Consider the following 21,556-nt stretch of genomic DNA (forward strand, 5'->3'; position numbering starts at 1 on the left):
ACCATTTTAAGTGAGTTAATATCTGCTGGTCAATGTCTAATAACAGAAAGTAAATTCTTTATTTACAGAGTGAGAAGCACATATTTCTATTTTCAGGGCTAGTGCCTACCAACTCACAGAATCCCCTCAGAGTCTTACACTGTGATGTTCAAAGTTCTTGTTATTTAGTTGCTGTAATGGAGCCAGATTATGGTTGGGTTCATAGAGAGGGAAGACTTTAGGGATCTTTCCTTCAGGCAAGACAGCCAGAGTTTATTTGGCTGAATTTGGGACTGGAAAGGATGTACAAGTCAATAAAGCATGCAAACATTTTCCTAATATTCCAAAGAGAAATGTGTTTCAACATGATACATCTGTACAGCCTCATTTGCGGGGTTGACAGTATTTGTGAAATGAATGAGATTCTGGCTAGAAAAATCACTTAAGAGTGTCCTGAAACCATGGAATTTGATTTTAACTATTGCTGCAGTCTCTGTCTAGGAAGGGAACTTGCTAAAGGAGAATCTTTTCTGTTCAGTCACTTCTTTATATTGATGACATACTGCTCTAACAAAAACCTCAAATAGACTTCTGTTTTGTCCTCCATTGCCCATTAGATATTTTCACATGTCCTGAGATTAAAAATTAGCACATGCCAATCACGAAGCAGGGTGGATGGTGCCACCCTTCTGAAAAGTTTAGAGAAAAGGCAACCTTATTTTCAGTAACAGCTTTAAGTCCTTCTGAACAGACACCTGTTTGCTACTCCTTCAGATCAATTTATCACAGTGATTACTCTGCTATTCAGAATTTTAATCGGATTTTTACTAATTCAGGGCCAGATGACAGACTTAGAGTATATCAGTATTACTCCCACTGAAAGTACCATGCCAACCCTCTAATTAAGCCACTATGTGTCACCCACTAATTTTAGAGGCTGAAATGATCTTTCATAACCAGACTCCAAGGCCCTTCTGGCAAGCATTCAAGCATTGCATCGATCCACAATGGCAATGGTATGTACTCATGTTACACAGTTGGTGAAATATGGCTATCCAGTAACAGAGCTAAATGAAGGCTAAAGCTGACATTAGTGGGCAAACAAATAAAGTAATGAGAATTAAACATGCCTTTTTCCAAGAACTGACAGCAATAAAATGCAGTGTAAAATATAATTTTGTACCTATCACATGACTCTGACATGTAGTCCTTGTCATGGTGTCCTCCTCTTCTTCTTGCAGGTTTTCTGTGACTACTTTAGCCTGTACATAGTGCAACAACAAAAGTGAAGAACATCTGTGACTGTTTATGTTGCTTCACAATAACTACAGAATATTTTTCAGAAATAAACCAAAGTTACAGGGCAGCTATGAGTGGAAGTACATAAACTGTCCCATTCTATGAATGATATCTGAGTATAGCAACTTTAATTTCATTCAAAGTCGCAATATGCAGCCATCAAAAATACCCTTGCAAAATGCAATTCTTCAGAAGAAAAGGTCTTTTCCTACATTAAAAAACAAACAAACAAACAAAAACCCACCAAAAAACCTCAGTTCTCCTGATCTTTTGCTTCTCTCTGGAAATGACATGTTTCAGATTTTAAAAAAAAAGTGAACTTGATATGTGGTATGGTATCTCTTTAGTTTGCAAACACTGAACTTCAGCATTTTTATTTCCACCTCTGTTTAAAAGCATTTTTTAGCTAAACAGAGAGAAAAACTTCATTTAAGAATGCAGTGCACTCTAAGAGCCTGTATGTGATATTTAAGTTTGTGCTATTCAAATCCCCTAGATAGTCTAGTTTTTCAGATGAAGATGTATTTTTGTTCTGTTCTTCTGCACTCCTATTTCCCAAGTGTACAGATAATCTGAGTGTCTCCCTAGCATATAGTGAAATCCCCCTCCATTACATGCCATCAGAGGCCATAATTCAGATCCAGAGACATATTTTTCTGCCATGCTACATAAATCAAACAGGAACAGAGATACTTTCAGGGTGATGAGAAGGGGAAAGCCAGCACTATGGAAAACAATAACTTTCAATACCTCAGAGATCTTAAATTATTTGCTAATCACTCTCTGCTGTTTTAAGCTACTTACAGCACATTTGCAATAACATTAAATATGTTCTGTAATCTAAACCAGTAGAATTTATCATAATTTGCATGACATATCTTTGATCATAGCATATATTCTGCTTGTCCGGCTTACACAAGTAGCCCTATTGACCTCCTATGACCAGCCTAAGGAAGACATGAAAGACTTGCTCTCTAGATTTATAAAAGTGCATTTACAATATTTTAATCCTACAGATTTGATTACATCTTTTTTTGTCTTCTGAAATGATGCTCTTCAGGCTATGGAAAATGAGGAGGCAAGTTATCATTTGGCATCAAATTTCGGGTAGAGCAGTTTCTCACATTTGCAGACTGTGCTTGGCTGCTGCTGTGACATTTCACAATATTGCGATAGATCCCTGGGTACTCCCCAAACACACAGACTGCAGACACAGAGTGCTACACAAAACTCCTGGTGTCTTGATTTTGGTGCCATGCTTCCACCTCACAAAGCAAAGCCCATGGCTTTTCTATATTACAGAGGGCTGTAATAAAATCACAAAAATGAAATGAAGCAGCACAGCACAAAAATGATTGTTTCTCACCTAAAGCTCCAGCCAAGGACATGAAAAAGTACTGGAGAATGTGGAATATCCTTGTTGTAGGCTAAAGTATTATGTATTTCTGTTGGCTGGCCTTTAGAGTAAAGTGCTTTTTTGATGAACGCTAACGGGAAGTGTATCCCTCTGAAGGTGAATGCACAAGGCCACCACTGGAGGAACATTGCTTTTTCCATAAATTCAGTGGCAGTCCAGCAATAACATTCTTTGCATGAACAGAAATCAGAGGTAATTGGTGCATATGTTATGGCATAATAGTGCCTCAAGTCTTTACCTGGCATATCATAAGAAAAGTGATTTAATCATCAAAAATTAAATAGGTTTTAAAGGAAAAACTTGCTAGAAAAATTAATGTTAAAAATGTTCTGGCCAGGATTTAAAGCAGTATATATCTGAGATGCAATTTTGAAATACAGCACCTTCCACACTGAACTGTACGACTGAATGCACTTTGCATTGTTCAAAAAAATAAAAGAAATCTTCCTAGTTTAGGGCTTTTCAAAAGATTTACGCTTTTTTCTCCAAAATCATTAATTTTGTCTTTTTATGAGCAAAAAAATGCACAACAGGCCTTTCTACTGCATGCAACTGTTTTCAGTCACAGCTATCTATCTCCCAGTCCTTTGCAATCTGCTTCAAACTGAGCAGACACCAAAGAATAACTGGAAATGATAGTAATAAGATGCATGGACTTTGAATTTAAAGACTTTCCACCGTTTTTCTTTTAGAAGTTTGGAGGACAAGATGAAATATCACATATTGAGGAATCTTAAGGTATATCTCTTTCATAAGTTAACATTAATAACTGTAAGCACATTTTAAATCTCACTATTCTAGATGTCCTCGGTCTTTTGGCACTAGATATTTCTTTCAGGAATGAAGTGCCACAATAAACACAATATGAAACTCAAAAAAATGGAGCATATAATGTAAATTAATCTACAAAAACATATAAAAATACTTTGTTTTCCAGCTAACAAAAGAGTGTATGGTATAGCAGAGGTAATGCCTTTTCCCTATGACTAATATGTCCTTAAAAACTAAGTAGTATAATTAGCATGTCTCTATTGTTTGTGTACAGTAAGGACAAGCTTTGTAGTTCCCTCATAAAATGAAGTGTGTTTCTTGAAGATATACTTAAAAGACTATTACTGAAGAAGCTAAAAAGACTTCACAAAGTGACAGACAAAAAGCACAGCAAATTATTGCAGCATTAGAAAATAATAAGTTAGAAAGAAATTGTAGAAGCAACGTGTAGAGGTTTTTTTACTTCTGTACAGAAGATATACCCTAAGCTGTCAGGACCATATTAAATGGGGCATAGTTAAACTGAGTGGCTCTGATAAGGGGCTGTGCTTTGCTATCAAAGTTCTAGATCAGTTGGATTGAATTTCCTGCATATTGCACATTTCCAGACTTTCATTCTCTCTCTTTCCTTTCAGTGACACTACAAGGACAGCCTTAGATATGCTTATAATTTGTGGTTTTATAATGCAGGAGGCATCTACATTTTCAAAGAAGAGATGTTACGACAGGAGTCGGGAGGAAAGTTTTCAAACACATTCATTTTGCATATGTTCTGTATAAGTTGTAAAAAATGACCTTGCAGATGTTCTTAGGAAAGACATCTGTAATAAAGTAAAAATCCCCACATTTGCCTGAATTTGAAACCCCATATGGGATGCATCCTAAACATCAGTACTAAGTTAAGAGTTTCTCCAGTTCCCATTATAAAGCTTTTTGCAATGTTTTTGCAACACATCCAAAAGAATTTGTGTTTCAAATTCTCTCAGAGGAAATAGTTGTATGTGCTGCACTTCAGTAACTCAGTTCTGTCAGAACAACAAAAGTAATAGCCTCAGCTTCATATTAAGCATTATATTTGGCAAAAGTTTCAAGAATTTTTGTTAAAATTGTGATTATGGTTAATAATCGTCATTATAATATGGTCAAGACAGCTATCAGGAATGAGAGAAGAATGCTACTGAGTTAAAGCATCTCTGTTCTCCTGGTGCCTGGACTTTGAAACATCATGGGAAAGGACCTTGCTAGGCAAGAAATTGCTCATTAAATTCTAAGGTTAATTAATAGAAGCTTCACAAGGAAGGGCACGCATCCAGCCTGACTTCAAGTTACAGTCCTAGACTCTCTGTGAACACTTCCCAGTGCAGTAAAGCTAGTCACACAACCTTTCAAGAACCAGAATCTAGCAGCTAACAGAAAATAAAATGATTTTTCTTCTAAATTGCAACACTCCTACTCTCTGGGTAAATTAAATTATCAGGTACAGTTAGTATCTTATGGAAGTATAAGACTAACTACAGGGCATCAACAGGGAGATTTTTAATGGCACAAAGAGAGATGCAGGTCAAACGTATGTTTTTGCTTTTGAATGCTCCCCCTTAAGTGACAAATATTCCCAAACATGGTCAAATACTTTCCCTTTTCCCTATCAGTAGTGCTCTTCTCAGCCTTAACGACTTCTATAATGTTCAGAGGAATGCTTAACACTGGCATGCAATTTTCAGGGAAAGGGGAAAAAAACTAAAAAAAAAAGAGAATGGTCCTATTACTTCACTCTACTACAGTATGATTATAACATCGTTGTTCATATATCTCCACTGGAATTGAATTGCCAGCAGAAGCAGTAGGATCTTCATGACTAGCTGTATAATGTGGCCTATAGTCAAGCTGCCAACTTTTGTATTAATTCACAATTCTCTAGCTACACAAAATCTTTCTATCTTATATATAAACAGTAGTTATCCTGTTTGCCTGTACTGGCGATAGGAAACACATCCAAAAGTTAAAAAGAAGGTAATAATGTTTTCATGTACTAAAGCACTTACCAGGGTCTGATTCTGCATTTCCATATCAGCTTTTGTGTTGCTGTTTTTCTTGTGGTTTCCTTGAGAGCTGATAGAGTTGCCATGAAGAGAGGAGCCCTGGGAGCTGCCCTTCGACACACTCCTGTAGGAAACATTATTTGATCCACTTTCTGTCTGCTGAGCTGCTTTCTTATCAACTCTGCAGGTAGAGAGTGATTCCTCTGATAAATTACATTGCCCTTCTTCAATCACTCTACTTTCCCATTCCTTTAATGTTTAAAGTAACCCCTCTGTATCTTTCTGTCTCTAGACCTTTGAGTGATAAATGTTTCTAACCAGCCTTGATCAAACCTGTCACTTGCAATTTCAGGTAGTATATCAATTTAGCCTTTCACATATAATGATTTATATTATATTTGGAACTGCTGTGGGGCAAACGTGAAAACGCAGTATAACAATTGCTAAATTCTTCTGTGACCAAAGGTTGTGGTAGCTAGAAATGTAATTAATTCTGACTAGTTACCAAATATATGCTTGCTGGTTACAATAGAGGAAGCTAGAATATATTAAAACATGTACCTTATTATCCACTATCTTTACATACCATCTACCCAGATACTTGATTTCTGGAATCATTTGAATTTTTATCAACTTGGATGTAACTCGCCATTCTTTAATTTCAAAGACCAGTGGTTTGGTTAACAAAGTAACATGAACAAAATTATCATCTCATTATTAATGCTTTTTTTCCTGTAGAGATTAAAGTCCCAACTGTGTATCTACTGATTGCTACTGTGCATTCTTACTATAAAAGGAACATACATTGAACTTAGCATCTGGGCATCTGTAAAGCTGTAAGTACATCAATACATATCAATTTGTGTTCCAGAGTTTTACCTGTTTAAAAGCTCTTTCACAAAACTGTCTTTTGGTGAGTACGTAGCTTCAGTCGAACCTCTGACTTGTTCACAATCAATCTCACCAGTGGAGTCTTGGGAAGGTTTCACAGTTTTGCTCTCCATGGCTAAAATGTCACCATTGTCTGTTTTCCTGTTAATTTCATTTTCTATTTCACAGTGTTGTTCAGTTTTCTTTTTTTCTTTTCTTCTCTCTAATTTTGCCTGTTTAATTCCAAACCCTGAAACTTTTGCATCCTTTTTTTCTACCTTAGTTTTAGGAACATCAGTTTTTCTGCTACTCAGTGCTGGGAGCTTACTCTTTCGAAAACCAAACCAACTTGCTATAGAGGGCCCAGTCTTTTGTTTAGTCTCCACAGTGGGAGATTTGGTTTGTCCCTGACCCTTTTGCACATTTTCTTGGATGCACAACATGACTTTCTCCTCTATTGTAGGTTGCAGAGATGGTGAACTCAAAACATCATTAACCTTCTCAGAGGCTTCTGCTAATTTTAAAGACATTTGCTGCCTTTGTGATTTTGTTGCTTCCAGTTTATGAGGATATTTTATTCCATCGAAGCTTTGAAAGGACAAAATTTGTTTAGAAGATACAGTAGCTGATGCTTCTAACTCCAATTCTGCTGACAGAATACTTTTTTTACTTAGAGCTTCGTGTTTAAAACTTTCAGTGCTCCTCTCACTCTGCATAGATCGGCTGTGTGCCTCTTTCTGAGAAAATGGTTTGTTTCCATCACATTTTGAAGTGCTATGAAACAAGTCTACTTTTGAAGATGATTTGAAGGGCAGTTTGCTCGGGCTTCCATGCTGGCTATTGCAACTACTCATATTTCCCAGAGAACCTTGTCTAGGATAAGAATTTTCTGTGGCTTTATTAGTATATAAAAGAGTCTCTGATGTCACTGCTGACCCAGGAATAGCCTTGATTTGAAGTCCTTCCGTGGCTGAGTTCTGCCTGGTTAGAGAATTTCCTCTGTCAGAAGTGTTTGTAATAATTTGAGTCCGCACTTTTCCGAGACCTTCTGTCAGAGGGGCAGACGTCTTCTCCCCTGTTTGAATGCTAAAACTCTGACTACGAGCTTTTGCTCCATTCATGCCCAGAGCTGGCTTCAAGTGCGACTTGTTGCTAGAAGAAACAGATCTCTTAACTAATCTGTTTTCTAATCCATCTACTCTGTCTACCATCAAGCTGCAGTTTTCATGTGAATGAGGTGATGCTGTATCCGTGCTAAGTCCCACAGTAAAATTATTTTTTACTTCAGTATCAGACTTAGAGTCTTTTAATTCAGCATATGCTGCACCTCTGGTGGTTACACATACAGATTCACTTTGCTTGTAGTTACTTGAACTCACATTACTTTTGGAAGCTGCATTTATGCTGTCTTTTTCCTGCTTCCCTGGTACAGTAGAGCTCTTGCGGAGAAGCTGGGGAGATTTGACAAATAATTTCAGTCCTACAGGAAGACGGGTTTTCATTCCTTTCTCATTAGAGTTTTGAGTAGCGTGTGCAGGATCACTGGCACGGAACAGTGTTGGCGGGGATTTGTTTACCTGAGATAGTAAAGGCTCACTTGTGCTGGTTGTATGACCTTGAGGAGTTGTGGGGAGAATGTTTGGCATCTTTTGTTGCTGATCCACCCCACTGTCAGTGGAAGTACTTTTTTTCCTGGAATATGTGTCTTGTGAAGAAGTTGTTTCCAGTGACGGACAACGTAGAGAAAAGGACCTGGCTGTTTGAAAATCTGTGCTGGAATAGTCACGATTCCTGTGGAGACCCAGCTGATTAGGGTTTTTTAGGCAGACTTGCTTTGTGGAAACTTTGGAAAGTCCTTTGCATGCACTATGGGATTGTTGAGATGTGCATTTATTTTGCATAATTCCTTCTGCATTTTCTTGAAGGTAAGATAATTCAATTTTGGCCCCAGAAGATACATTTTTTGCTTTCATTTCATAACTAGATTGATTGTGAAAGCCAGAGTTCATAGTTCCTTTTAATGGTGATGATTTCAGTATATTTTTTGTTGTTTCAGTGGGACCAGCTCCTCCTAACTTTACTGCTACAGGTGGAGAATGAGCATAATTAGGCCGAATCAACAGGGATGTTGACCTGCCTGGAGGAAGGGGTGGGGATGGAGATCGGGCTTCTACAGTTGCTAAATCACAATGAAAGTCTCTGGTTGGAGGTTCTCCATAGTTACTTGGCTCTTTAAGGTGCTGAGGCAACAGTGGTGATGCTGGACTCTGACTCTTTGGATACTTTGACCCGTCGCCTCTGCCTGGACGTTTCAAGTCAGGCAGGGGGTGGGCAGGGGGCTTTGGAACCTGAAAGTCAACTTTTGAGTCAAAATGACGAGGTGGACTTTGCGCCTTTTTGAATCTTGAAAGCTTTACAGGTGGCAGAGCAGGTGATTTTTCAAGGGCTGTGGGGCCCACCGATAGGGCTACAGGTGTCTCCCCACTCTCCGAGATCACAGTTTTTTGTGGAGAAAATTTACCTCTGCTGGGTATTTTAGTTACATTTGGCTTTTGACTGATTCCTGCATGCACAGTGGAGCTTGAATTGGCCTTGTATGATGCATCATACACTGGCTTCACTAGTTTTTGTCGTGAAGTATTTTGCAGTGTCACTCTTCCACAGCATGAAGATTCACTGCAGGTCATGGAGACAACTGTATTTTTATTCCCTGTATTATCTTCAAGATTATTTTTCCCATTTTCTTCTTCTGGTCTTTCTAAAGCAGTGTAGTTTCTAGCACTGGTTCCTGTCTGCAAATCAGTTATTCCCTGAGGTGTAAGTTCAGTGTATTCTACACTGGACATAGTTTGTGGCTGGTTGATTGAAATCTCATTTCTTGTTACAGTGACAACTCCAGTTTGATGTGAGCTGAATTCAACTGGCTCACCATCCTCAGCATCAAATACTACTGTAATGCACTCTTCAGAGGAGGTCTTTTTTATAACCTTTTGTTGTTTAATGAAATTACATGTCTTCGGCCTAATGTCTGAGTGAACAGGTATCTGGTTTTCCTCTTTGTCAGTAGATACAAACTGAGAATTCTCCGTGACTTTGAGCACGTCAGAGGCCTTTGTGTACTTCTCAGTAAAGGGAGTTGCTAATAAATCTGATGGACTTTTCTCATCGCTGCTTTCTATATGCAGTTCATCCAAGACTTCATTGTCATCAGTATCTGAAAGCTGAAAATTAAGGTCTTTCCAGCCTATATTAGCATGGCTTTGATTTAACTGTAACTCAGGTAGCTTTGTTCTGGTGCATGATTTTACTTCTCCCTGAAATCCACTGACAAAACTAGTCAATTTTTCAGGTCTTTCCTTTGAATTAAAATATGAATTTCTTTCTGGAAAATGTTTCCTATTAGGATCCCAGTCAAAGAGACTGTCAGAAATGCTATGAGTTAATTTGTTACAATAAGTCCTGCAGTCTTTGCTTGGTAATTCCTGCAGCAACAGTAAGGAGGAAGAGTCATCATCTGCATCATCATGTGAATCTGAATCATAAGAGAAAGTTTTATGTTCAATGCAAATACTTTCCATTTCCATTGGCTTACAATGAGTCTGTTCGTTATGGCCACCACACTTAACTCCAGGGGAATATATTCCTTCATTAGAGTTCATGCAATCTTTGTAACCCCATTTTGATATTACTGACGGTGATTCAAGTAATATTTTTTGCTTCTGTAATTTCTTCAGCCCTTCTAAGATGTGGTTTTCCTTGACACGAGTTGGAGGTAGATCATCGGCAGGACTCGAGAGGTTGCTTGGGAGCGAGGAACCGATGCTTATTCTTTTATCCCATCTCACGGATGACTGTTGAAACAAAATAAAGCTCACACATTACTCACAAGTGCTGTCAATAAAAGCATTACCATATTGGTAAAGAGATATAAGAGTTGCATAAGGACATTACATTTCATCCATTGCTATTAAGAGCAAAGTTCTTTTTTAATAAAGGATTTCATAGGGGTGTGAAGGCTGCAGTGCATTTAAAACCTGTAGAAAGAACAATATGAATGGAAGGATTAAGACAAAGAAGAAGAGCAATTTGGAGTATGAAAGACACAAATTTCAGAATTAATGAGGAGACTAAGCAAACTGGAGTGACAAAGGAATTGCTAAAAAAATTAAGTGGGGGGGAGTGACGGGGAAGGAGATATTGCAGTGAGAGCTCTTACTGAGTTTAGCGGCAACTGTTTTCAATATAAAAGAGAGAAGAAAGTGAAAAAAATTTCTGAAATAGGCAGTTTTTCCTTTAATCTGGTTTCAGACTAACTTAAGCTAATAAATTAAGAAAATTAATTTGATTTACCCTTCTGCTGCATGTCTTTCCATCATTCCAAGTGTAGGAGGAACCACTGGAATATTCACTGCAAGCACTTGAGAGGGAGAGTTCACTGCTGCTGCAGCTGCTCCGGGGATACAGGCGACTAGAACCTGTCACATTTAATTGACTCTGGCATTTCAAGACAGGTATACTGGATTTCACATTCTGCTGGCAATCCTAAAATATGAGAAGAAATAGAAATATCTTGTGGGTGGAAAAAGATCGTTTAAATTCCCCTTGATTAAGAATGGCAAAGAAAAAGCAAGTAAGCCACTGACACCTTCCTCTTACACTGATAGCATCTGGTAAATTTAATACAGAGAACTAAATCAAAAATTGCTAACAATTTCATTTCCTCAATGTTTTTTTCTTTATTCTTGAACTAGTATTCTGCTCTTCTTTTCCTAAAGATTATTCTATTTGAATTATGCTTTATACATAAGCAGCGTGCTCTGGTAAGATACAGAAAACAAAGTTATAAGAATGCAAGTACATCTTGACAACTGCATTATAGCCCCACAATTTAACAGATGAGGCTGTATACCATGGACAAGGTAAATTAATTTAGTATCCTGAGCAGAATTTCCACTGAGAATGGAATCTCTCCATTACAGTCTAATTTTGGTTTCCTATCTAGTTCAAAGCTTTGTCTAAGAAACTCTCTGACGTAGGACAATCCATCTTTGTGTCGCTTGCAGACAGCTGAAGCCTCTTGCTTATGCAATTTATTGACACTTTATGGCTGCCTTTAGTACTTGTGTAGTTATCGCCCCTCTCCAAATGCAATTTCAGCTGACTGTGACTAAGTGCCAGCTTTGAGGAAGAGAGTAATGAAGAGTAGATAGCACTTTAGGTAAAATATTAAACCTCTGTAGGAGTATCTGGGATGCCTTTAATTTGTTTTCGAACTAATACTCTTGTGCCTAACAGCGTTTGAGCTTCTTTAATGTTAAGTGCTTGCACTATTCTGTTGTGCTATTCTCCAGTTTCCTTACAGAATCAGACATCTTTTTAATTACCAGGAACACCAGACACGACTACATGAAAAAAGGTTGTAGAGAGGTGAGGGTGGGTCTCTTCTCCCAAGTGGCAACTGATAGGACAAGAGGAAACAGCCTCGAGTTGTGCCAGGGGAGGTTTAGATTGGATATTAGGAAAAATTCCTTCACCAAAAGAGTTGTCAAGCATTGGAGCAGGGAAGTGGTTGAGTCACCGTCACTGGAGGGATGTAAAAGATGCGCAGATGTGGCACCTGGGGACGTGGGTTAGTGGTGGACTTGGCAGTGCTGGGTTAATAGTTGGACTCAATGATCCTAAAGGACCTTTCCACCCAGTGGCGGGTTAATGATTGGATTTGATGGTCTTAAGGGTCTTTTTCAACATAAATGATTCTATTATTCTATGACTGTTTCATAAAACTTTCTTTTGGATTTCATTAAGGCAAGCTGAAACAATATTTATTGAAAGCTGAAACAATATCGATTGGGTTTTTTTATGTAGATATACTTGAAATTAATTTTGCTTAATGAAGAATTTACCTTTACATTCAGGAAAAAACAAGAAATCTGAATTTATTGAACCCATAAGACAATTATCAAAAGTGTGTACACCGCAGACATGGTGTACATGCAAATCTCTGGAACAACGCTTGGTTTGTAGGCACTTCTCATACGGTGCCATGTTTTTTTGCCTTCTGCTAATTTCTTCCATTTATTCCCCCATGTCCTCCCATTCATTAATACTAGGGTTGAATCTTTTTTCAGCTGAATGGGAGAGAGCAGAATTTTTACTGCTGAGGAGTTCATCAGTACAGCTGTTCATTGCTCAACTGACATCATAATGTTCTGTTTTTGACAAACCTAACTACAGGGCAAATCATTATTCTTTGTCACAGGCAAAACCTATGAATGGGAAAATCACTTAGAGGCAGCAAGAGTACATTTCACCTCTGGGAGTTATTGATACATGTTCTCCTAGGAAGTCAAATGGATGCAGAAGGAATAGCCTTTAAATCCACCGGCTCTGGGAAGAATACATCTTTCAGCATCAGAGGCAGGCTGATGTCTGTTTCTTTGGCTCTGAAGCAGACTTTTTCGCTTTGTTGAGAGAAATTGGTCTTTATTTCTGACATGGTGGTTCCCATGGGAGACCCTCTCTCGTCAGCTTCCTCAGCTGTGACGGCGCCATTCCCGGTAAGGGTGACTGTGCAGAGGCCAATGGCAGCATTTGCTTGTTCTGATTATTTCATTGCATTTCAGCTGTTGCATTGGAAAAACATGTCATGTCAAATTCCTGCCCCTCATACTGGCCTATGTCCCAGCCATCATAGTGTTTAAGGGAAGGATGCCTGTAAATCCTTTCCTTTAAGAGTCTCCTGTAGGAGAAAAGAGCCTAGTGACAAGTACTGCCTTCCTGTCATCTTCAGCTAGCCTGAGCCTCTCCTTCCCCTCACTTTGTTTCCTTTGCACCTAAGAGAGGAGAAAGGCATATGGTCATACCGTTTCAGCAATGAAAAAAATGGAGATGCCTAAGCAAAAGCAAAAGAACAGTGTATTACTGTAATCATCTTTAATGTTTTAGAGAGGAGAAAATGTGACAAAAACATCATGTCACTCCAGGTTCTGAAGTAGGATATCTACTCAATTTCTAGATTGCATTCAGATCACTCACAAGAGTGGAATTTTCTCCTGCAATTTGCCTTTATTCTCTAAATTATCCAAGAGAGTATTCTGAATAGCATGTTTATGATGCATTAATTAAATACATTTAACTTGCACATGGGTTTATTAACTGACATGGTGAAATTTTAATTTTTTGTAATCATGATTCTTTAGTCATTACCTTTAATGAAATTAGAGTAAAAAGGCCTGAATGTAGTATTATTGCTTAAAAACCTAATTTTCACTAGAAATCACAGAAAATTGAAAGAATCAGACCATTAAAGACACAAAACTCTATATTAGAAAAGCCCAACCTGAAGGCTTAATTAAATGTAATGCAAAGGGTAGTTAGCATTTTTGTGAACCTTTGAAACAATGCCTTTTCATTAAAGTATGTATTACAAAGGAGATTACATTTTTGTTGACACTACTATACTTCAAGATCAAAGGCACAAGCAGGTTCAATGTTCTGTTCTTGTACTCTTTGTTTCCCTCTATGTGACTTTTGTTTTTTAAGCTGCTTTTCTCTTTGACAATGAAACATGAAAGCCACGCTGGCTAACATTTTGCCAAATAAGCACAAAGCTAACTCTGTCTGAAAAAAAAATGCAGAGCCTATGAATTTTTAAAAGTTCATACATAATATATCATAAAAGTAGAATGAATAATACGGTGCATGGGCTTTAATAAAAAGCTCCTTGACCATTTCTCAGAGATTCTGAGATGTAATCAATAGCCAAAAAGGTATACTGGGGACATTGCTAAGATTTACGCTTTTTTGCACACAGTGACACTATCTGCTTACTATATCAACTGAGGACACAATATTGAATTTCAGAGAACAGAAGGAAGTAGAAGTATTGTTATCTGTCTCAACAGGGTTTCAATTCAGAGATCAGCTTTATGGCTCATCCCTGGCATCAGACTTCAGAGGCAAAAAGGAGGTTCCAAATGAGGGGTACAAGGACAGCACAAACACTCACGTGAATCTGAGCATCAGCACTTCGAGCTTGCATCAGGCTTCTGTTCCGTTCTACTTCTGAAAGCAAATCCCCAGATGAGAGGTCTAAGATGCGTGAATGGAGTTTCTGGGGGGGCAGAAGGGAACGAGCAAAGCATAAGCATTTGTCAAATATGCAGCAGATCAGCATTTTTAAAATTCCAAACTCTGCTGTTCAATTTCAAGGGAAATGAAGACCCCGAGGTAAAAGAGGATTTGTTCCAAGTTGAAACGTTGCTCTTTGTGCTTACTTAGTCCAAGACTTCCTGTCTGGAGAAAAGATCATTCTTCATCCAAAACAAACTCTACTTTTTCTTCTAGTCACTGTTTTGCAACTTATCATTACTTCACGCGCAACAATGACAAATGAATGAGTCCCACCATTATCCATAGAGTTTGACAGGCTTTAGGAAAAAAGCATAAAAATTAACTACAAAATTAACATTTATAAATCAATCAACATGTTAATGTTGTTTTATTTACGAGCTGTTACACCTTACTTGAATGATTGCAAAAGTGACCCTATTTTTAACCAGCATTGATCTTCTGAAGGCCTCCTCTGCACACATTTTAACTCAAAGTCATTAATGTCATCTGTTAGGAACAATTAATGTGAATAGAAAATAATTGCATCAGGGAACTAGGGACTCAGAGGATTTTGTGCATTAATATTCACATGCTGTTCAATTATATACACAGTTCTGTTTTCAGTTTTGCTTGGGAGGATGGCTGTGCTTGTGCCTTTCCCTCCATGTTCACCTGTATACGAATTCTAAGGATTTCAGCAAGCATTAAGCCTGACTTGTTTTAACTGCAGTTTCAATAAAATCCATGATTGATGTGAATGTCTTGGCCGATGACTTCAAGAGAAGAAATATCTGCAGTCTTGTAAGTCCCTGGGCCAACATACCATGTAACAGGCAGTATGGATCTGACTCACAGTCCATTGAAATCAATGAAAATGGACTAAAAAAAAATTAAAAAACAAACAAACTTTGGGTCAGGTTCTTCTTGTTTTCCTATTAATTCTCCAGGCTTGCAACCTAAGAGACCACACCTACCCCCTGCTCAGCACCAGGATGCTCAGCTTAGAGGAACAAATGGTGCAGACCCTGCCAGGTGCTTTGCCAGGGGACCCTGTGGAGGATGCAAACCATGGAGATTTGTCAAGGCTGTGTTAGTGTCTCGTCCCCCTGTCCATCCGAAAAGACTGGTCAAAGAGCAAAAAAGAATCTGCAGCCACAAAAGCCTTTACAAACTGTGCAGTAGCAGCAATAGCAAGACAGTTCTTTGCAGGGCCGTGAAACATGAGTCATACAGTATCTTACACCCAACCACTCCCCAGCCCGCTCTCTTGGTACTCACTGCAGAAATTAATCTGCCAGAGAACAAAGCAGGCGGCTGTTCCTACAGCCTCTATTATCTGCATGCTGTGCTTCAGGGATCTATTCCAGAAAACTTAGCAAGTTTTTTTAAAAACTACTAATTATATATTTGGGAGTCATTTCTCAAGAGTCGCATATTCATCCAGGATTCTTTAGGAGGTATGATCTGTTGCAGAAGGATTTTTGAGAATATTTTCAATGATCAATATTCTGTAAAAGCATATTTTGTCCAATATATTGTTCAATAGATTAAAATGCTACAAGCACTCAGTATCCAAGATAACGTTTCATTATAAATATTAACTCCATCCAGGCTATGTGTTTCTTAACGTCAGTGATCCTATTTCCTAGTTCTTCAGCATGCACCTTTCAAAGTCTTATTACTAGCAGTACTGTCAGCTGTTTGTTCAAGATTTAAGCTCCAGGTAAAAGCTTTGCAAACTCACAGTTTTACTGACTTTGTACATTTGTTACTCTTAACAATAATTCCAACTGCATCACTGAACCACCAGAGAATTCCACTGCTTTCAGAACCAAGAGTCACTGTTGCTATGAACAAGTGGTGTATTCGTCCTTTGTAGAGGAATGAATTACTTTTTCCAGTGAAACCAGTCACCTGAGATATTTTAGTGGAAGTTAGAATAGTCAGATCTGTGCATTAGAGTTGATGACTGGGGACATCTGAGATGGATGCACATTTATAGTTGAACATTTATTTTCCCAGAAAAAAGGTATCATAGAAATAGTGTTATAGGAGTTTTACTGTTGTAAAACTGTCTTCCTATTTTTCCAGCAAGTTATTTAAATACTTTATTACTTAAAATGAACATATATGCAGCTCAGTAAGGGAAATGAAATATTCCCTTACAATGTCATCTAATGGAATTTAGTGTGCTGGTGTTACTGTCTGTGTCAGACATCAGGGCAGAGATCAGCCCGGTTGGAGCAGGCAGAAAACAAACAATTTTTGGCAAATGATCAGACAGAGCCCAGCAGAGCAGGCTGGAAACAGCTCTGGGTTATGGGGGTCCCTCCCACTAGCTCAGTGACCAGAGGGGCTGGGCTGCACAGGGGTCATGCTGTGTTTGAATCATCTTTGCCAGGGTTAAACTCTATGACACTATAAAACTGTAATAACAAAGGTGAATCAGCAGACAGAAATGATTAACAAAGAAGGAAAGTGTGTTCTCAAGATGTATAATGTGATTTTATTTCTGTATCAAACAAGATCATCACATTGGGAATATTCCTCCCCACACATATGCAAATAAACTAACAGACACAGCCAGCACAATGACTAGCATTAACAAACAGCATAATAAAGTTTGAGATCATTAATTAACTATAATCACATAGCACTGAGGCAAGTCATCCAATTACAAAAGAAAAGGATAAGAAAATTATTTTTCTTTCCTTTATTTTTCCTTTCTCCATTTTCAAACTCAAAAATGGGAAAAACTAGTATTTGTTAAAAAAAACTCATTAATGATCCATTTAAAATCAAGTAACAGATTGCACTAACTATGTATCTTCATTCTGATTTCTTCTCAGATACACAAAATGTACTGTGTCCTTTACGGTTATTTTCAGATGACAGTCACATAACTAGATCAAGGAGTTACTGCTGCCTTGAAAATGGTACAGTATTAAAATCACTGCTGATGCTATCATGATACAGTGCAACAAAAGGCAGACCACAGCACAGAATGACTTCCACAGAAAAGATCACACCAGTTTAAATGAATATTTAAATATGAAACCAAGGGGTTACAACTATAAATTCGAGTTATCTGCCCTATTTGTTGGTGCCCTATATAATGATAGGGGGAAACTGGGCAATACTTATAGACCTTAGGGAGTGTCTGGGCCCCTCTGAAAGCAAGAAAGAATCAGGATCATTGGACTGCAGACCAGAAAACCCTTATGGAAGTGAATACAGCACGGACTGGGCCAACTTCCTTGGAAATTACCCTGTGCTGAGTACTGCCAGGGTAGGTGTGGACTAATAACTTCATAGCATCTTGACTGGACCCACATCTCTCCAGAAAGTGGGTGATGAGAGGCTCAGAGGGTGAGGCAGAACACAGGGGGCCTCTCTGCAGCTGCCTATGACCAGTAGAAGAAAAGCTCCTCCTTCACCTGTGAGACTGATGCAGAAAAGGCCATGCCCTTTGTGGCTCAATGTCAAGATTAACTCCCATAGCCCACGTGGAAAATAAAAACAAAGTAATTGATAATTTAGGTGGAAACCTATTATTTCAAGTGCAATAGGAAATACAATTATCTGGCAGGAGATAACTGATCCATCAAACAGCAGGCCAGTTCCCCCTCCTCCAGCAGCATCCTTATTAAGGCTTTCTAGGAAGATAAAAGAAAACTAATATCTGCTGGCATGAGGCAATATTACAGAGAGACGCCCCTAACTATTGTGCCTCTTGACACATCTGTGCAGAGTATCCATCAGTTCCCATCTCCCTTCTGAACGTCTAATGGCTTGCAGCTTTGCCAGAACAGTTTTCAAAGAATTATGCCAAACAGTACACAGCCTCCAATATTGGATGAGTTAATTGCTATTAAATCAATTGGCTTTGCTTTTCTCACATAAGCCAAAGTCCATCATTCACAAGAAAAGAATTCTCTCTAGGTACTAAGGAGACATTTTCATCCTGGTGCTCCGTGCCAGAGCAGTAAATGTTTGTTTGGTGTGTGTGGCCCTCTCCTGTCCTTCCTGTTATCCAGGTGATCACAAATCTGAACAGGCACATTCTGGACTGCTCTCCTCTATAGCCTGGCCATTGCAATTGGGCTGGCAGCCTTCACACCACCCATTTTTAATAATTATCTGCACAGAGAATATTCCCCTCAAGTCCACAATCAACAACACCACTGCTGCAAATTTACCTCTGTAGTACTAAATGAGTTAAAAAGCATAAAAGAAGTGCAATACAAGAAGAGTGCTGATATAACAATATAGGCGTACAAGAGGCTCATGAAAGACAAGAGCTCTTTCTAGCTGGCTGTTTTGTTCACATGAAAGACAAGAGCTCTTTCTAGCTGTTCACAATCATCTGACTTATCTCACTTTCCTGTTCCCTTGTTCATCTTTAACTGCCATATCCATCAGAAGTATCTATGAACAAACCACATCTAGCATGAACTTTAGTTTCCAAGATCTTATAGAAGTAGTAGTCTATACTACATTTCCATTACACATAGATAGCAGACCACAGCAGTAAAATATAATATTAGGTGTGCTATTACATACTATTAGTTTATGTGGAAGTATAATCTTTCATGAAACAAAATCTGAATTTTTGCAGTCCTTAGATAAATTCCAGAGAGGATGTTCAGCTGGAGATGAGAAAACATCCTTCACCTATTCCATCATAAATTACCCAGATTAGGAAAATGTGCTGTTCAAACACAAAGTCTGAATTTCTCATCCACTAAATATTCTGGAACTAAGAAGAAAATTAAGTATAGTTCAGGAAAAAATAATAAAACTTTTGAAAGTGGAAATAGACTTTGCCTTCAGACAAATAAGAGTTTGCAATACATATGCTTTTGACATATGGTAATTCTGCTTTTTAAAGTGAACAGAACTAGTAGTTGTCAAAAAAAGCAGCCAAATATGAAGAAAAAGTGAAAGCTGCAAAAAGATGCTTCCATTTTATTTAATTCTAATAATCGCTAACATAGGAAATGTACTTTTAATTGTATACTGTGCACATTCAGCAATGCCTGATATTTTCTTGTATATAATTGATGTCATGAAAATAAGATTATAATAATTTTTTTCCAGCTATGGAAGTTGTGTATTTAATAGAAAATTCCGAATTATGTCCTACTTTCCTACTATTCATTTAGTATAAACAGAGCTTCATGGCCATCACTGTTTTAACTTTGTGTAAATGAAAACCTGGTCTAGTGAATGGCACCCCTGCCTGTGGCAGGGGGGTTGGAACAAGGTGAGCTTTTAGGTCCCTTCCAACCCAAACGAGTCTATGATTCTATGAAAATTATTCTTTCCATTTTCACAGTTTATAATGGCAACAGCAATTTGTACATTAAGCACTTCCCATTAATTAACCAGCTGGGTTAGGAACTTTTCATCTTTCCAGCTGCTTTCTGCATCTGAAAAAAGGCAGCTTCCCAGTAGAGTTCCTGTGCAGGGTATATGCCATCCCAGATTGCTTTTTATGCCTATATCCTTTAGGGTAATTTAAAGGACATTTAATTGTGAAAATAGAGGCACCTTCTTTCCTTCTAAATCTTTGATAATTTGCTTTGCAACTGTAATTTATCCTAACATTGCAAAGTTACTTCTGATTCTGACTACTATAAGTATTTCAGACTAACATGAAGCCTAGCATTACTGTGGTTCAGCTGCAAAACACTGTGTGTCTTTAAAGAAGCCTTCCTGTCCTTTTTACCACTTTTCACCAGTTTCAGCATGAAACAAGGTCCCTTAGGCACAACCATGTTTTTGTATTTCTACCCAGAAGTAAACAGTTAATAATGTGTGGGTTTTTTTGGTGTCACTTCTGGGAATAAAACATGGACATATCTTATAAACTATATGGAACATCCATATAGGCCCACGTCTCTCTATTTTTTTTCACAAGCACGTTAAAAAGAAACCAAGGATGGTCTCTTTTAAAGGATGAAGAAATAGGAAAACAGCTGTTATTCCTGGATGAAGGGAATCACAGTAGAGGAAGTTCAACATTTTCAAAGGAAGAAACACCAGAATCAGATACTGACTTTTCTTGCTCTCAGCATTAGGGTCATGTCCTGAGTCCATGCTCATGTTCACTGGGAGTAACATGACAGTTCAACAATCCTTCTGTATTTATACAGCTTATAAAATTTGTTACAGGTTTGACTATTTGAGATTATTTTGCAACAAATATTTAGATTCATATTTTCACTTGTACCTATAGCAACTATTACCAACTGATCTGTACCTGTGCATTTCTTTAAGCACCAAAATTTTGCATCAAGCAACCAGGGAAGAGAAAATAGTGAAGTATCAGTGAGGCATAGGAGCAAAGGTTCCCCACAGCTCCCTTCTGACCCTATTGTTTTGCTGCAGGACATCACCTAGAGAAAGTGAATAAAGCTGTGCAACATGGGCAACAGGACTTAGCCACAGGAGACATTTAGGAGAACATGCAATATGAGGTCAGCTTGTCAGGGAACTCCTTTTTCCTACTGCTGGGCCGTGTTTAACCATGTACAGGATTGGGGCTAAAACTGGAGTGAGAAACAGCCTTCAACTGTTTAAAATACTCCTCCCTTATGCTAGGTAATTATATGTTCATTACTTCTTAGACTTCTAAAAGCTATTAATATAGCTCTGCACAGGCAAGAACATATAACTTCTGATTGTAAAGCTAATGCACCACACTGACCTATTTTTTTCTATTTCTAGGTTGCTACAGACACCATTTACAACAGATCAAGCTGTTAATGAAGATACTTGATATTTGACAAAAGTGTATAATGCAACATTATACAGCTCAGGTAAAGCAACTCAGAAGTCTCAAACTCCACTGTATTTAGTACAGGCCTGGATGTTGGCTTTCACATTTATTATTCTGTTTTTTCTTAAGGTCTGTCTTGACAGATTACCTCAGTTTGCTCAGTATGTTGCTGCGAGGGTTGTCAACAGCTTTATCGCAGAGACCACCACTATAGCTGGTTGTATTCGTTTTTGATGGGAGGAGGGGATTATTACACAGTAAGTGAACCCCAGGACAGCTCTTACA

The 21,556-nt window shown here is 38.2% G+C and overlaps 1 protein-coding gene across 4 annotated transcripts in view; it reads right to left on the bottom strand.

The window, feature by feature from the left end:
- NCKAP5 (NCK associated protein 5) overlaps positions 1 to 21,556 on the bottom strand; it is a 350,456-nt gene that overhangs the window by 51,521 nt on the left and 277,379 nt on the right. For 2 of the 4 annotated variants that reach the window (XM_039382174.1, XM_027723607.2), the window contains exons 10-14: positions 14,384 to 14,488; positions 10,726 to 10,917; positions 6,385 to 10,226; positions 5,509 to 5,686; positions 1,163 to 1,241 (exon numbers count right to left, since the gene is read on the bottom strand). In XM_039382174.1, coding sequence (XP_039238108.1) covers positions 1,163 to 1,241; positions 5,509 to 5,686; positions 6,385 to 10,226; positions 10,726 to 10,917; positions 14,384 to 14,488 — 4,396 coding nt within the window. The remainder of the gene's footprint in view (positions 1 to 1,162; positions 1,242 to 5,508; positions 5,687 to 6,384; positions 10,227 to 10,725; positions 10,918 to 14,383; positions 14,489 to 21,556) is intronic. The other 2 variants (XM_039382176.1, XM_039382179.1) reach the window with 2 other exon arrangements.

This window comes from Pipra filicauda, unplaced genomic scaffold (genome assembly GCF_003945595.2).
Source record: "Pipra filicauda isolate LSUMZ 115617 unplaced genomic scaffold, ASM394559v2 scaffold10_size6260569_pilon, whole genome shotgun sequence".
NCBI lineage: Eukaryota > Metazoa > Chordata > Aves > Passeriformes > Pipridae > Pipra > Pipra filicauda.